The sequence below is a fragment of the Orcinus orca genome, chromosome 17, assembly GCF_937001465.1.
Source record: "Orcinus orca chromosome 17, mOrcOrc1.1, whole genome shotgun sequence".
In the NCBI taxonomy this organism is placed as follows: Eukaryota; Metazoa; Chordata; class Mammalia; order Artiodactyla; family Delphinidae; genus Orcinus; species Orcinus orca.
The window spans coordinates 57,648,196-57,666,781 of record NC_064575.1 but is presented as its reverse complement, the minus strand read 5'-3'; the positions used below and the strand labels follow the sequence as shown (position 1 = coordinate 57,666,781).

Sequence of the window (18,586 nt, the reverse complement as noted above, 5' to 3'; positions counted from 1 at the left end):
TTATTCAGTGAATGTTGAGCCTTTCCTCAGTATCAGACGCTGTTTGTTCTAGATTCTGGTGATTCAGAGTTGAGTAAGACACAGCTTATGCCTCAAAGAGCTCACAGTTTATTACGAGAGAAGACAAGTAAAAAGACAACTAAAATAAAGCACACTAAGTTTCATCATAAAGGTATCCACCTGATGTTCTTTGAGATCATACTTGAAATGAATCTTAAAGGATGAGTAGGAATTCAGCAGTTAGAAAGGCCTTCCAGGGAAGGGCCTTCCTGGGAAAGGGGACAGAGGAATGAGAATGTGATGCTTTGAGAGAACAAGTGTTTGGTAAGCCTGGATCATTATGTATGTGTGCAGGAAGTAAGAGATGGGAGGTGTGGGGTTGGTGTGGGAGGAAGTAAACAAGGGCTAGATCTTCAGAGTCCTCATAAACCACAATAAGGAACTTGGACTGTATCTTTCATGTGCTGGGAGAACAACTGAGGGCTTTTAACCAGAGCAGAGGAATGACGATGAGAGGCATGTTTTGAATGAGCCACATGGAGAATGGATTTTAGGGGGAAGTGGAAGGAGCTAAGCTTAAGACATTGAGACCAGTTGTGAGACTTTTTTAATAATACAGAGAAGAGCTGCCAGGACTAGATGACTGACCTTCAAGTCTTGATTAAGTGGATCTGGAAAAATGTCTCCTTTTACTCACAGACCCTAACATACATTGTTGATGAGTTCTGTACTGGTGAAGGTCAGGACAAAACATTGTAGATGTTTCTTCTACAATTTATTCTAACCCTACCGTACATACTTGCATACATATTTAGAGATATGTAAAGGCACCCTTAAACCTGTGACAATTGATGGTATAGTCATACAATAGCTGCCAGATTATGTTGGAGAAGAATATGTAACGACATGGAAACATAGTCATAAAATCATGTATGAAAACACTGTTAAAAAGCATGTGAAGTATGATTCCATTTATGTTTATACATGAGAAGAAACTGTTTTAAAGGGTACAAAATTGACATAAGTGATTACTTCTAGAGTGGTAAATGAGATGGGCCTGTGGGCAGAAGCTTTACTGGCACTGTTCAAAATGTTTATAGAATATGATCAGGTATTACATGTATACTTACATATAAATAATATTTTCTATTTGAAGAGGGAAAAAAACAAGGAAAAGACTAAGTGTATATAAACCATAATGTCAAGAGTAGTTATATTTGGAGATGAGATTTGGGTTACTTTTTATTTTCTTTTTGCTTTTCTCTACCTCCTAAATTTATAATTATGCATTCCTGTTGCCTTGGTAACACAAAGAAACCATTGTAAATTATGAAGCTTGAATTATAACCCTCATATAAAAGTATAAACTATATTCAGCACATAGCAGTCACTCAGTTAATATCAACTCAACATTTGTGCTAAATTACCTGCAAAATACAGTGTAGAAAATCACTGTGTCCTGGAAAGTCTATCCCCATTAGTGAGCTTAAAGCTACTGCAGGGAAAATGGTATTGACTTACCTTAAGTCAATAAGAAGGAAAGTCATCACAGTTTATAGAGAATCCAAGAAACAGAGTTGGAATTAGCATCCCTCTTGCAAAAGTGCCTGTGGGCTAAATTTACCCACTCCCAGTGGAGAGGGAGATTTCAGGCCAGCAGAGTCATAGCTACTTAATTTTGAAATCATTCATCTTCCCCCAGACTCTGATTCTGTGTTCACCAAGCAAGCAACTTTCTGATTATAATTTGGCTTTCTATGTGAAACTCCCTCTAAGGAGACCATGAGACTGGGCCCTTTATTTTGACTGTAAATGGAGACCTGACATAAGTCCCCCTTAGTTTTGCAAGTGTATGTCTGTCTCTGAGAGGCTGAGAAAGTTATCAAATTATAACTGCAGACCAGATCTAGAAGGTGGTGAATTCACCCAGGTAACATGTCCTAGGACTCCCTTTGGTAACCTCTCACCTTACTTTGCCCTGTTGAAACCCACCTCCACATGGGCTGCCTACAACGTAAAATGTGAATTCCCAGTTAGAAATTCTACAGTTTTGCATCACCAGTGACTTTTAGCCTGACTCTCAGAGTTTTAAAATGTAAGCTTGGGGCTTCCCTGGTGGCGCAGTGGTTGAGAGTCCGCCTGCCAATGCAGGGGACACGGGTTCGTGCCCTGGTCTGGGAAGATCCCACATGCCGCAGAGCGGCTAGGCCCATGAGCCATGGCCGCTGAGCCTGCACATCCGGAGCCTGTGCTCCGCAACAGGAGAGGCCACAACAGTGAGAGGCCCGCGTACCGCAAAAAAAAAAAAAAAAAAAAGAAATGTTTCTAGAGAGTAAAGCAGGGTCTTTGAAGAATGCCATTTTTGAGGTTAAACAGTTGGGGTTTTGAACTTAGTTTTAGGAATACCACCAGAATGTAGGTCCCTCGAGGGCATGGCTTTCTGTCTGTTTTGTTTGCTGATATATCTTAAGTGCTTAGAACAATTTCTGGTATATAGTATGTGCTTAAGAAATATTTGTTCAGTGAATACATAATGACTAATAAGAGCTTGGATTTTAAAGTCAACCATAGTGAAATTCCAGCTTATTTAGCCTCTCTGAGCCTTGGTATGCAAAATTTTGATATTGATACCTGAATCACGGATTTAATATAAAAATTAAATAACAGCCGGAAAGCATTTAGCAGGATGCTTGGCACAGAGTAAGTCCTCCTTTAGCACATCATCAATATTCAATATTAACACAGTGATATATGCTATAGTGACACTCTACAGGGCATTTTTTGTTTAGAGATCAATACTTGTACTAATAAAATAAACTCATATTCCTTTTGTGGATCCTACATTATCAGAAAACCATATGAGTTTAAGTATGCATAGTAAAATAAACATCAAGCACACAAGCCACAGAGAATTTTACCTATATGTAGTTTGATGTCCTTCCTTCCTTCCTTCCTTCCTTCCTTCCTTCCTTCTTTCCTTCCTTCATTCTCTTCCCCCCCAACCCCTTCTCTCTCTTTCTTTCTGTTCAGGGAGCTTTGGTCTTATACCAGTTTGTTGGAAGGGCTGAATTCAGAGAAGGGAGAAACTGATGAACAAGGCGAACATTCAGCAAACCAGTCTTCTGGGTTCTGTTACTCTGTTGAATGGCTTATCTTTCTTTTTTTTTAACTTCAGGTTGTATTTAAAGGGTCACACTGGGACAGCAGGAAAGCAGAGCAGCCTGATCTTACACGGTGCTGATTTCAGCACTAAAGATGCTGATAATGACAACTGCATGTGCAAATGTGCCCTCATGCTAACAGGAGGTAAGTCCTACGGGGCCTTTCTCTGAGTTATGTCTCATTGGTTTGAGGCTTGAGGTTTCTTATCTATGAGAAAAGACTATGATCTTCTGGTCAGGAAACTTAAGAGCAAGTCCCTAGAGATCATTTTGTTCTGCCCACTAATTTACCATATGTTCTTGTGCAAGACATTGCTAGCGTATTTAGAAGTTTGCCTCCTCCCCCAGCATTTATGGTGAGGGTGTGCTAAGCTTGGTTCTGAATAAACTCTTGAGCCTCTTAAAGTCCCAGTTGTTCTGCCTTCTAAATACTCATAATGATACCCATAGTGGAATGAACAGCAATTTGAGGATTCAGCATACAGAAAAAACAAAAAGCCAAAATTTCTTACAAAATGCTTTACAACTGTGTAATAGAGTTCATTGACCATTCTGTTGAAATGGAGTAAGAAAAATAAAGAGGTGTAGCTAGATATAAAGTTATACAATTCAGAGTAGCTATACCAGGGCTTTACATTATAAGGTATTGACCTCTGCAAGACATTTGAGCTGGTATAGGAGATAGCAGATACCATTAAATAATATTGTATCACTGAGTAAGAAAGTTAATCCTTTTGCACTTTTTAAATACTTTTCTAGGCTTCTGATTGTGTCAAAGAGGAATTCTCAGTTTAGTACTAGCTTATCTATAATACTTCTTTAGCACTTACTCAATAATTACCTTTCTTAGCAAAGAAAGAACAAACTCTTCAGCCTCAGCTGAAGGGCCTTGGTTAGGCAATGGCACCTACCTAGAATTAAATAGAATGATTTTGTTTTAATTTTGTTGAGTGTTACGTCTACTTTTATTATAGTAAGTGGTACTGATTTCCTCTTTAAAGGAACGATATAAACTTCATTTTAAAAAGGATTCACAAATATTTGATATTTAACTAATTAATTTAAAGAAAAATATTAAATATTAATAAAAGTTGTAAATGGGCATGGCAAAAACTGTGAATAAGTTGATAAATGACTGATTGAAGTCTAAGAAACACTGAACTAAAACCTGATGGCAAATGATACAGCTCAAAAATGTTACAGGCAAAAAAGGAGTTGGCACCAAATAAAATTATAAAGGAAGCTTTTTCTTCAGTGTTTGTCTTCTTACAGTTTTAGTGTTGTTTCCCTCTCTTAATGGAATAGTAATCATTCCCACCTTCAACTGTTCTAATTCTCTCTCTGTGTTACCCTACAACAAAACATGTTTTCATGCTAATAAGGAAAAAACTCTTTAAATCTAAAATTTTACTTCTCCAAATATGATATTACTATCATTATTATTACATATTATTACCTGTTACTGAATATGTTATACTATCTTCCTTGAATTCCAAACCAACTCTGAGATAAGGAGAAAAACTCAAATCTCCATTTTGTACACAAGGAAAACAAAATTAAGTAGATGTTCACCATTTTATCCTTAACATCTAGCTCAGTAGATTGTGGCACATAGGATCTCAATAAAATATGTGGTGCATGAGTGAATGAATAACCATCTTGGAACCCTTGAAGTCACTTTCAAATTTTGAAACCAATGAAATGAATCATAAGGTTGACATTTTTCTTATCAATTAACAGAGCGTGGAAGAGTATAGAGGGAAAGTTTTGGAGAACTCTTTCCACCTTCATCCCCATTCCTGGTCCCTCCATTACTACCACTACCAAATCACATTCCATACTGATTCCCATCCATTCCACTTATAGTAACATCTTTTCAACGTGAAACCAGCCCTAGTATTACCAAAGCCAGCCTGTTATGATTCTGCCTCTGTTATATCCTTCTCCTTAAGCTTTAAACATGCCATTTTGGCATCACATTCAACCTCATCCAATAGTTAAAAATTCTTCTATATGCAATTGTATGGCCCCCTCCCCCGAAGCAGTTGTTAAAACTTAGCATATTTTTTTACATGGTACCCAGAGGTTAGGTTTTGAACTTTTTTCCTGAAAGAAAATATTTCTTTTCATTACCTCCATGATCCCATAAATGAAACTGTCAGCAACTTTATATAAAGACAGAAGGACTTTGATTGTCCAGTTTTCTGCCTATTTTAATATAGAAGTACACTTCATTTTATCCATGTCTGTTTTTACAGATAATTTTTCTTACCAAATAAATACAACACATGAAAGACCAACAGTAAAATCTTTCAAATGTTTACTTAGAATAGTGTTCCAATCTGCTCATATTCCTGTCATAATAATGAAAATATAGAGCAAAGCAAAGAGGAAACTGCATCTCTTGGTTGTTGATGAGAAAACTTCATTGCTCAGGTTTGTGATTTTATTTCTGCTTCAAATGATTGAACTTTGTCATGTTCCTTCATCCATAATCATTCTTGGACCTGCTTCTTAGCCACCAATAAACACATATGTTGGGGAGAAAAAATTTCCACTTATTGCTTGGGCTGGAATAGTCTAAGTAAATGTGTTTTTGTAATAAATGCCATTACCCTATCAAATATCCTTTTGAAAGAATCCAGGTCTTGCAAATCTATTCACTCTGCAAAACTAATACGTGGAATTTAGATAGCTAAGAACTGGAGAACATAAGGATGAATGTCAATGACAGTCCAGGTAACTTGAGTATTATCTGGAATTTATGTCCTACTTAGTTACTGCCCCCCACCACCACTATTTATTCTCTGTCATAGTTCCCCTTAGAACCATTTTCTCTGTCTGATTATTTTTCCTCTTTTTTTAAAAATAGTCTCTTTTAAGCAGAGAGATTTCATACTCCTTGAAACTAATAATTCTTAGTTCTCTGTCATCATCAATTAAAGCTTTGTTTTATCTTGTTTATTTATATATTTTCCATTGTTTCTTCTAAAAGGAATTAAGGGTAAAGTAAGATTTATTGCCTGCTTAACTGTCCTAAATAGTTTTCTTCAAGTACATGGAGGGATTTTTGTTGGAGAATGTGGTATCATTGTTACCCTTATCTGTCAAAGACTGAAAAACAGGAGATAGGCATAATTGAAAGCAGAAGGTATTTCAGCTAGACATAGGTAGAACATTTTGGCCTTTCTTCCTTCTTTCCTAACATCCTAACTTCTTAACTTCCTTCTATCAACGTAACATATTTTTAATGAGTAACTTGTTAGGAGTCAACAACTATGAGAAAAATGAGCAAGACAGAATAGAGCTCACATCTATTGAGGAAGACCATCAGCAAAAAGCGAACAATAAATAACACAATTTCAAGTCATAACAAGTTCTAGGGACAAAATGTAACAGGTGACAGTTATCGAAGGAAGGGGAAAGCGACTTTAGATGGAGTGTCCAGGGATCAAAGGCTGGAGTGAGTTGCCAGGAAGGATTGTGCATGTCTAGTTATGAACACCTTAAGAAGAGAATAGAAAGGTATTTATCTGAAAGAGTTTACGTATGCCCATCCCTATAGTTGTGGGTCTAGATAAGATTGTCTCTCACATTTTCTTCTGGTTCTATGATTTTATTATTCCATGTACTCATTGTGGCTACAGTAGAGAAAAACAGGTAACATTATTTTTCAGTGCATGGGTTGTAGTTCATAGTAAATTGTTAGTGGAAAGGAGGTATTATCGGACTTAAAAAGCATATTTGCATCAATAGAAATGGACACCACAATGTTTTATACCTCCTTCCCCAGAAGGATATGTACCTATTTCTACCTTACCAGAAATTCTTCCATCCAATTTAAATATTGAATAATTTTTGTTTCATTACACATTTCTTATGGGACCAAACCATATATTTCAAGATCGAAATTGCCACACACATTTTCTATGGAACTGACATCTTAATTAATCATTAGTGATGATTTGTCAGCATACATTTATAAGCCAGAAATATCTGTGTTCTGTGATTCATTGACCTCAAGAAAATTTGTAAGTTTTCTCCTTAAGTTTCCCCCTTTATATAGGATATTACAACAAATCTATATATTTCAGTAGTGGGAGGGATAAATTTAAGAGGTGATTATAGGAAATATTTTCTTAGTCCCACAGGAGAGCCCTTCTTGTGCCCTCCTGAGCCCAAAGAAAGGAATCAGTTTCATTAAAAACTTAATGTTTTCTCTATTATTTAACATTTAGAAAATGAAAATGTAATATCATTCAATTCATGCTTTTGTTTGTATGGATTTGTTGTATATAAACATAAATATGCAGAAAAATCTATGACTCTAAAATTATGAAAATTAAAACCTTTTCTCATTAGATTGTCACAATCAAAACAAACTTCACATTCAAAGAAAACATGGTCTTTCGTACCAATTCAAAATAAATTTTTCTAAAAGTCTGTTAGTAACTACAATTACTAAAGGTTGCCAACCAAAAATTTAAAAAAAAAACAACAAAAAAAAAACCCTAACAAAACATGGTATTGTTTTACATTCTTTTCCTTACCTTTTCTTTCAACACAATTTTCTTATTTGGTATATAATATAAAAGCTATGTAAAAATGTGACCTAACCTTCTGCAGAAAGAATCTGTTGTGGTAAAAACTCGTCTCTTTTCCCACGCATAAACTATGTCAACCAACAGACAAGACTTTGCTAAAGCTAACAAAGGACATTGTCAGTTCAATTCTAAAAGACGGGATAAAGCCATACACATAAGTTCTTAGTACACCCTGGAACTTACCAGATGCTAGCAGTAGAGAGTTGATAAATACTTGCCTTGCCTGCTATATAACCTTGAAGAAGACAAAGAAAATGAAAGAAATTAACAGCCTCTCTAACTGGTTGAAGTGACAAGATCTTTGGGAAAATACAATCATCTTTGAGTTTCTGATAACCCAGGAAGGATCTGCTAACCATTGTCAGATAACTGGCATTCCCTGGGTTTTAAGGCAAAAAATGTTGAGAGAAAAGATCCATATGGATAATTTAAGGTTGACCACAGAAATCTACATTGCATTACTTTATTTCAAAGCAATTTCTTATTTAGTACATAATCTCTAAGCCTATTCCACAAAAATGTACAGTTCTTGAAGACAGGGACATCATGCTCTGCACCACTGTATCCTCAGTGCCTAGCACAGTGCCTGGCACATAGGATGTGCTTGATAAATATTGATTAAATGAATGAATTTGCTATCAGAGACTCTGAAAGGACATTGTAAAGTCACAAATGATCCTGGTGAGAAGACATAGAAATAAATCAATGTGAGTATGAATGTGACTTTTTTGTGAACTTAGATTTAAAATGCCTAAGTATGTATATATGAATTTGCATGCACAAACATGGAACAAAGGGATGAATATTGAAGACTGGGACTGAATTTTAAGAATAACCAAACCCCAGAAGACTAAACTCCAAATTGGAAAACTTTGAGTGTTAAGTTTGTAACTTTCAAATAAAGTTGAACAGCCTAAGTGCAAAATTTAGGACTATACTCCTTTTTTGTGGGAGGAAGTTTTCACTTATTGGAAAAAGAACAAATAATATCGGAAAATATCTTTTAAAAGATCAGTTTGGAAAAAGGTGAATCAGAACTGATAGGCCTAGAGCGCCAGGCTGCCACCAAAGGTTAATAATTGACAGTGGATGAGAAATAACCAATTTTGTTTATATTTTACTCTAATAATAAATAATACAGTGAATATCTATTGCACTCTTAGTGTGTAACAGTCATTTCTTCATTACCATTGACTTATATTTAATAACTTATATGACACTTCCATAAATCCTTTGAAATAGAGATCTTTGGCAAGAATTGAGATACGGAAGAGTTAGATAAGTTGGCTAAGGTCACAGAATTAATGTCAGAAGTAAGATTTGAACTCGAGCTCCAGATAAGCCATTACCTTATCCACTCCTTCTGCTGCCACTCTTAAAAGGAATGGCATTCAAAGACAAGAATTTAGCTCTGTTTTACTGTTTGCAGCACATTTTCACAAGGATTTCCTCATTTAAACGTGGTTGAAAGTAAAATGAAGTTCAAGGGAGGAAAGAGGCAGTAAGAGAATACCTAAAGCATTTAAATGAATTCAAGATTATCAGCCAGGATAAACAACTTTTAATCTATGGAACAAAAAGAAGAGAAAGGAAAAAAAGCCAAGTGCTAGACTCGAAGGGGATGTAGAATGAAATGACAGAAGGAATGCAGACCTCTGGAAAGGTCCTTTGCCTCCCGCACACAAGGACGTGCAGCTGCTCCTTGAGGCTAGTTATTGGTAGGGCTGAATTTGTACACGTGAACTCAGCGAGTGATTTTCATGATGATCCCATTGATAACTATGGCATCAATCAGTTTTTTTTAGCCTCATCCTTAGTCACTAGCTAGTCATCCTTTATCGCTATAACTTAGTCATCCTTTATCACTATCAAAGAGGAAAATTCTTATTCTCTGTGCAGGTTCTTTTGCTTATTGCTGATTAGAATGCGTGCATTGAAAATGAGTGAAAGAATTCCATAATCACAGATATATCTTTTTATTTTGCTGTACTTTTTACCTTAGAAAAGAAGTGTTGAGAGACATTTTGTTTAGGATCAGAAGAATTTGAGTTAGGTTTCCTGACTTTCAAATAAATTTGAACTTCCTGAGTACAGAGTTTAGAATCAAGTTCCTGTTTTCTGGGCAGAGTTTCATTTATTGGTGATAAAATGTGAATTTTCTGCTTCAAAGATAAAAGACTAAAATGATTTTTAAAGGCCTCGGAAGCCCGAGATAGTTATTACAAAACTAAATTTTAATGAGTTAAGTGTAAATGGATTAGAAACATGCATCTCAGATTTCTTATTAAAATATACATGAGGTTACAGGTTATAAAGAAAAATGCTTGGCAAAGTAAATCTCAGCAATTGCCAATCTTAAAACATTTAAGACGTTTTATCAGTTGTCCCAACAGCAGACGGAAGCTGCTGCTTTCTTCCATCTTTGCTTGCATCACTGAGTTCTTTTAAGCTTAAAGTGCCTCTTCTAGATTAACTTCTTTAAGATATTGCTCATCTGTTATTCCCAGGCACTTACAGAACAAAGTACAACGTTAATATTTCCCCAGGATTGTATAAGATATATAATTCAGCTATTTGGTATCTTATCAGAGAGGAACTGTAACCCAGGCATACACTCCTCTATATGTTCACAAGGACACCTTCAATCTGTGCAAACTTGCATATGTTCTGAGTACCCATGAGTACATACGATCATTTATGAATGCCTAAGGGTACCTATGAGTAACCAGGAGTCTGCTGTACTTTTTGCCTGCTTTCTATAAATATGCTTTAAAACCACATCTTTTCAGGATTTTGTTTAAAAGACCTGGTCATGCTTAATTTTTTCAAAGAGAGGTAGAAAGTGGACAAACTGAAATATTTGATACAAAGATGTTCCTTGTTGTTCCTTGTCAGAGAAAACAGAGAATACTTACTTGCACAGAAATAACTGTTTTTGCGACCTTCAAGTTCAGAGTATTTAATAAAGGACAGTACAACTGAAATTGTCATGAGAAATAATTGCCCTTTCATTTCATTTTCTGCCATCTTAATTCATCATTTTTATTATTGTCTATTGCTCTCTGATAATCCAGAGTGTGCATGGCCCACTGGTCTTAAGATAAAGAGATAAACACCTTGACCTCTTTGATTTCCACATGAAATAAAAACAAATCATTGAAAACAAAACCCATAGTAGGTACTTAAATGCCATGTCTTTACAATGCAAGCATTGAACAACTGTACTCATTTGGGTGCAAATTATTTTTGTATTCCTCTAATTAACCCTACCAAGCAAATAAGGAACTATGTTGGCGCTAATGACCTGGTCTTCATTATTAAATCATTGTGATGCCCCGATAAGATCTAATCCTTTTTATTTCTGCTCTAATGTTTCTGCCTGCTTCCTAGATAACTTACAAAAGAGCACTTAGATAGGATTTTATAGGCTTTAATAGTGCACCATCTTACATGATCCTTGCAGCTGTGCTGTGAAAATGGTTGATTAGACATTTATAATCCACATCTTAGGAATGAGGACGTATGTGACTGTGTGACGTTGGAAAAGTTCCTTAAACTACCTGAGCATCAGTGTCTTCGCTTTAGTACTTGCCACACCATGTAGGGCTGTTTGGGTAATAAAATGAGAAAATTCATATAAATATTTTAGCAGAGTCCCTGATACATATTAACTGTTCAGTAAATATCAAATATTATATACACTATTGCCTGAGATCCCTTAGTTATTAATTGGTGAAGTGGGCATCAAAGTCGAGATCTTCTAATTTCTGGTCTGGTACTCTAGGCTCCCCGTTGCCCACAGGAATATTTCTAGAAATACAATAAAAACCTCCATGTTCTTGACCCTCTTTATTTTGCTAGCCCTGAATTCTCCAATCCCTTATCCACTGGCATTCCAGCCAGGCTGCTGGCAGGCACTCTCTCCAGCTCTCCCAGAGTACACAATGTCTTTAGAAATCTCTTTCTGTCCAGTGAACTCACACCCATCCTTCAGCATCCAGCTCAAGTGATGAGTACACCTTATGGACCAACAAACAGGGCATTCCGCCTCTGTTCCTAAGATTTTCTTCATCTCTGTTAAACAGCCATTATCTCATTTTTTAACAGTTTGTTGTTTCTCTCCTATACAAAATTGTGTACTCCTTGAAGTCAGGAATTTTGTTTTACTCAACTCTGACCCCTATGTCTGTCCATTGGTTAATATTTGTTGAATTGATTCTAGCTTCAATTTTCTCCCCTTCATCATGCTGCCGCATATACTCAGGATAGCTTTGGCAGACCACACTTACAGAGTGAGGGCTCTAAATAATATTCGATTAAACATTTAACCTGTCAGATCTGGTTCCCCTGGTTAAATATTGGTTCCCATTCCTAGAGAATGTTCCGCTTGTTCACCTGATGATAGACAAGTAGCCTGGATAAACTATAAGTTTTTCCACATTGTTCAACTTTCCACCAAGATTGCCATTTCTCCACCTTCATTCCCTGCAAGTCTCCCCCTTGTTCACTATATACCAACTACACTGATGTTCTTTTAGTCCCTAAACACTAAGCTCCCTTTCTTCCTCATGGCATTGACATGTGCCATGTTCTGCTTAGAAGAGTCTTTCCCCATCTTCACATGACTGTTTCCTCATCCTTCAGGTCTCATTAAATATCAACTTCTTCCATGAACATGAAAAGTCAAGTAAGTCTCCTGTTATGCTCCGTCATAGTTCCTGATTCTAAGTGCCCCCTCCTCCTTCCCCACCTATCGTCCTTCTCCTCCTGCCCCTCCACTTCCCCCTCTACTTCCTCCTCCCCCTCTCCTCTTCTTCTTCCTTTTCTCCATCATCATACTCATGATTTGTAGGCATTTTATTTATTTGCTACTTTTTTTGGTCTGTTTCTCACATTGGGAGTAAGCTCCACGAGGGTAAGGACCACATCTGTCTTGTTGAGTGTTGTATGACAACAATTCATGATAATTACAAACTGAATGAATAAATAAAGAAAAAATGAATACAGTATATTCAGGTGTCTATATATATATTCAGGTGTCTATCAAATGTAGTTTTTTTAGTAAACTAGACTAATTCAGACCATAGCGGGTTTATAAGGAGAAAACAGTCAATCTGTCAATAAGCCTGTAGTCCCTTCCAGTCATCTGTCAAGCAAACTCCGTTAGATGCAGCACTAAGTATAGGGAGTATAGACCATGCCTTTTCATTGCTCTTAGGATACTGAACAAAAGACTATGTGATTTGGCCTTCAGACCATCTCAGCTTCAGGCTACTGTTTCTCTTGTTAACTTTGACCCAGCCACTCTGGTCTTCTTTCAACATCTCCAAAATGCCATTGTTCTTACCATAGACATTACCCCACTTTACTCATTAGAAAATGTACATAAGATAAATTTATCCTATTCCCTCATGTGCCCCTGTTGTTTCTTGTCTCTTTCCTCAGCTCATCAAAAGTTTCCCAATGAATGTATCCTTCAGCCTGTGCCCTTCATTGCCAGGTTTCTGTTCCAACAGACCTCTGCCTTCCCACACTCTTCCAGAACTCTTATGGCTTTCTATAAACCAAACAAAACCACACGCTTTTACCCTGAGTACCCTAATGTAACTTGGAAGATCATTCTATGGTTTGTAATAGTTCTCGACAGCAGAGTAACTGTGTTTGCTTTAGAGACCATGGTGGATATTTGAAAGACTATGAAAGGCTCATCAACATGATGGAAGAGTGCCTCAAGAAGGTCATAGAAAAGGAGGAGAAAGTTAAAATACCGCAGCAATTAAGTTGAGTTTCATTTTGTCCTTTGAGAGTCTTATGGGTAAATAAATTCCCTAATATTAGAAAGCATCTTGTGATATAAATAGCATATTTTTACTAGTTATACTTACCAAAAAATTTTAAAGGAGTTAATCTTAAGAAGAAAAAGGTGAAATTTTACAGTTTTCTCCTTCCTTGCCAAATAAGAACTTGCTTGTCCCTCATGTTTTGACTGCATTAATTACTATGTTATTTGCATACAGTTGGTAAAACATTAAATATAGTGTCTTTCCAAATTCATTGACATACCTTACTTTTTCCTAGGATGAATTAGCGATTAATACAGCTTGTTAGGCCTCTAGTATGACTTTATAAACAAACCCAGCTGTATTCATCCTCCAAAATTGAAAAATGAGAACTAGCTTTTCTCCATTTAACTTTTTCTAAAGTTTCTGCAAGATGATGCTCGTGTTACAGTTAAACATCAGCTGTACAGCTTTCTCTTTCTTTAGCTATTAGTCCCTTAGGTATAACTCTGTAATCAAAGGGAGGTCAACTGTATCCAAATACAAATATGCCAGAATGTCTCTGGCATAAATCTCTCCCTAAAGATTTCAGCGGTGTTACTTCAGAAGAGGGAGAAAAAGTATGATGTTTTATCTAAAAATCTAAGAACTTAATTCATTTAAAAAATAAAGTACTGAGTTATCCTTGCAGAGAGCTATGTGAGCATAGGATCTCTACGTTACTCATCATTTTTCTTTTTACTACGTTAGAAAGAACTTGAACAATCACAGAAAAAAATACTGCTATATAGGAACTATATGGCTACTATTGCTGAACACTTCCCATAGTGCTATAAGCTACAGAGAGGGCACAGCAATTCAAATTCATAGTCATTTTCTGGTATCCAGTTAATTTCAGAAGCAGCTGAGGGCCAGTTGTTGGCAAAATTATGAAGTAGATGGAGAACATTTCTTTGTATTTAGATACCAGTTGTCTAAGCTTCTGAACTTTATTGCTAATACTTAATTGTTCTGTTCCCAATAACAGGCTTCAGGTAGAATGCCTCTTAAGGGTTTCATTCTACTTGCCCTTTGTATGAATCCAGGCCTGACTGTAGCGTATCTTGAAGCCCAGATGCTTCCCATCATTACATTGCGAATTGAGTCCCAATGGAGTGACACTGAAAGCTGATTTTCATGAAAGCATTCCTCTTTCTGATTGTTTGTACACTGTCTAAATTGGATACCATTTAAAACAATTTCACTACCAAGAAGATATTTATTGAATACCTCCTTATGATTATTTGCAAATAATCATAAGTATGAATAAGTTTCCCCTCAGTTAATGGCATTAATTTCCAAATGTTCAGTTTACTTATGTAATTGTTCCTTCTTCTCTCTTCCGTTATTAACTAATTTTTCAGGCTGGTGGTTTGATGCTTGTGGCCCATCCAATCTAAATGGAATGTTTTATACAGCGGGGCAGAACCATGGAAAACTGAATGGAATAAAGTGGCATTACTTCAAAGGGCCCAGTTACTCCTTACGTTCCACAACTATGATGATTCGACCTTTGGACTTTTGAAGGCACAATGTCAAAAGCAATTTAAAAGGCCACCAAGAAATCTGGAGAAGCCACCAGATGAGAAACTGCTTGGAAACTTCTGAAGCAAACAATATTGTCTCCCTTCCAGCAGCAAGTAGCAGTTATGTGAAGTCACCAAGGTTCTTGACCGTGAATTTGGAACCTTTTGATTTCACAGAAGCCTCTCCTTGGGGTCACTGTGTTCATATGGCTTGACTACAGAGAATGCCACTCACTGTCATGCTTTAAAAAGGGAAGAAACTGTTCAGCTCGCTGTGCTTCAAACTACTACTGGATCTTATTACAGAACTATAATAACCAGATGATAAATATGGTTTATTTCACGTAAAACCGAAGAAAAAGAAGAAGATGAACAACAACAACAAAAAGAGTATACGTGAAGAATAAAAACAGGCCTGCCATAATCCTTTGGGAAAGATGTGCTGCACCAGTGAAATGGTGTTATTTCTCTGCAAACCTACTAACAATAAGTTTGTACTGTTGCACAATTTTAATAAAAGTTTAGGAAGAACAGCATTGTCCTCTGAGTTGGTTAAATGGATTTCAGAAGCCTAATTCCTAAATCACACTTACTAGTTGATTTCAGTTAACCCGTCTTCAAATTTAAATTCCATTTTGGTAAACTATAAAGAATTATAGTGCCTGAAGAATAGCAGTGTGAGGTAGAAAAACACTCCATTTCTCTTTGATTTTTTTGGTACAGTTTTCAGAAAAAATGGACATAATCAAGTATGGACATATAAGGCGAAAAATGATCTCCCCCATGCTACAGTTTTCATTTACTTTAAAAACTGACTGGTATATAAATATATTTATAGCCTGAGTAAAGTTTAAAGAATGTGAAATATATCATCAAGCCCTTAAAATAATATACATGCATTTAATATTTCCTTTGATATTATACATGAAAGCAGTATTTTAGAGTGTATTAAGTTGAAATAAAACCAAGTAAACTGGAACAGTTCATTTTACAGTATCTTCTTGCATGTGTACACTTGTGTCACTTTATTATTTTTAAAATCATTACCTTCAATTCTTCACCCTATTTCATGCTAATTTAATTTTTGCTAATTAACTGAAACTTGCTTTCCAGATTCACTCTGTTCCAGTTTCTATAAAAGACATACTCTGAAGTCTATGAAAAATGAAAGAAGAATTATAAATATCATTGTACATAGCCTGTTTATATCCATAGTAAACCTAATAGCTGTTTAATCTGGAATATGCAACATTGTCCACAGTTGATGCAAATAAACACACTTCCAAAAAAATCTACTATACCACTTTATGAAATATGTTATTTCTTCATATTTTTCTCCCTTGGACCCTGTTTTCTTAGGCAATTTCTGATGTTAATACATTATCATTAGGGAAGAAAATTGGCAAACTTTGTATTATACATTAAGGAAAACACATGCACAAAAAAGAAAATTAATCATAGTCACTTGACTAAGAAAATTCTAATTACTAGCTGCTATAAATCTCTTAATGAAAATATTCCTATGGGATAATCTATTTTAAGTGAATTTGGGGCACAGATTTTTGTGGGAATTTGAAGTTACTACAATATTTCATCAGGAAGTGCTTTCTGCCTCTAAGTGTCCAAGGTTACAAGAGTGAACAGTTTTTATCAAAACATGAGGTGTACTATGAGATAAGAAAATTGAAATCCATATTGAGCCTCCTTTCTTAAAAAAAATTTTTATCAGGGCAACAATACCAATTTTAGACCTGGTGACTTGATCTGTTGTTCCTTTGTGGCTTTCCTCCATTTGAGAAAATAAAGCTACTCACATTTTTAAGAAATTATTTTTTAAAGTTTACCATCAAGTGTTTATACCTTTTGTGTGTGTGTACAAACCTGTTTTGCCTTACAAGTGATATTCGCAGGTATACCACAGTTTTTCTGTTCTTGGAGACTCCTTCACAGCAGCGTTTAGCCTCTCCCTCCAAAAACCTTCTTGTTTGTTTTCATTTAAGTGAATGAAAGTGAGTGTTTTGTTTTGTGTGTTCCTACAGATTTTTTTTTACCGGTCTTTTGATAAGTAATACTATTTCCCAACTCATAATACAAAAATAAAAGGAAATTATGAAAAAAGAAAGAAAGCATGATATTTACTGTTTTGTTACCTGGGTTTGAAAAATGAAATATTTCCAATTATTTATAATAAAGCAGTATAAAATGTTTTATGACTCCATATGTGCACTGTGTAATGCCTACATGTTTGTGGCCATTTAACATGTATATCCTTTGCATTTAATTATTCAGGATAAGATAATTAGGTAATAAGATTTTGTCTTTAAATTTTTATGTTAATTAATTCATGTAGTTTCTATGCCAATTTCTTCACATCAGTCACAGCTTTATTTGATTTAAATAAAATTGAAAGTAACATATTTGTGCAACTCCATCTCATTTTAAATATTTTACAAGTTTTAAAATTAGAGATATATGGAAGTATAGTCTCCATAAGAAAAAAAAAAAACCTGCTAAATGAACTAAAGCCTCAATCTTTGAAAAATTTTCAGTCTTGGATGTGATAAGAAAGCTTAACTCCTTTAGAATGTTAGATCAAAGCAACGGTTCTGAATCCCACATCTCTACTGTATGATTGTTATGTCCTGTCAATTATTATTTTTAAAAATTTCTTATTTTTTTAATTGAATGAAAGATTCTTTAAATGCTATAGTGCTTTACAATTTGCAAAAGCTTCATACACATGATTTAATACAATCCCATAATAGCCCTTTTTTTTCCCCTACCCTTATATTGCCTCTGCCCCTTTTCCTCTCCCCACTGGTAACCACTAGTTTGTTCTCTACATCTGTGAGTCTGCTTCTTTTTGTTTTATTCACTAGTTTGTTGTATTTTTTAGATTCTACATGTAATTGATATCATACAGCATTTATGTTTCTCTGACTTATTTCACTTAGCATAATGCCCTACAAGTCCATCCATGTTGCTGCAAATGGCAAAATTTCCTTCTTTTTTATAGATGAATAGTATTCCATCATATATATATATATATATATATATATACCTATCTTCTTTATCCATTCATCTGCTGATGGACACTTAGGTTGCTTCCATACCTTATCAGTTGTAAATGCTGCTATGAACATTGGGGTGCATGTATCTTTTCAAATGAGTATTTTTGGTTTTTTTGGATATATACCCAGGAGTGGAATTGCTGGGCCAGATGGTAGTTCCATTTTTAGTTTTTTTGAGAAGCCTCCATATTGTTTTCCACAGTAGCTGTACCAGTTTACATTCCCACCAACAGCGTACGAAGGTTCCCTTTTCTGCACATCCTGGCCAACATTTGTTATGTGTGTTCTTTTTTTTTTTCGGTACGCGGGCCTCTCACTGCTGTGGCTTCCCCCGTTGCGAAGCATAGGCTCCGGACGCGCAGGCTCAGCGGCCATGGCTCACGGGCCCAGCCGCTCCGCGGCATG

The 18,586-nt window shown here is 35.7% G+C and overlaps 1 protein-coding gene across 2 annotated transcripts in view; it reads left to right on the top strand.

Moving 5' to 3' along the window:
* The window catches only part of ANGPT1 (angiopoietin 1), a 251,656-nt gene extending 234,133 nt beyond the window's left edge, over positions 1-17,523 (top strand). For both annotated transcript variants that reach the window (XM_004282936.4, XM_012537839.3), the window contains exons 8-9: positions 3,176-3,306; positions 14,949-17,523. In XM_004282936.4, the coding sequence (XP_004282984.1) occupies positions 3,176-3,306; positions 14,949-15,109 (292 nt within the window). In that variant the 3' untranslated portion in view covers positions 15,110-17,523. The remainder of the gene's footprint in view (positions 1-3,175; positions 3,307-14,948) is intronic.
* The last annotated feature ends 1,063 nt before the right edge of the window (positions 17,524-18,586 follow it).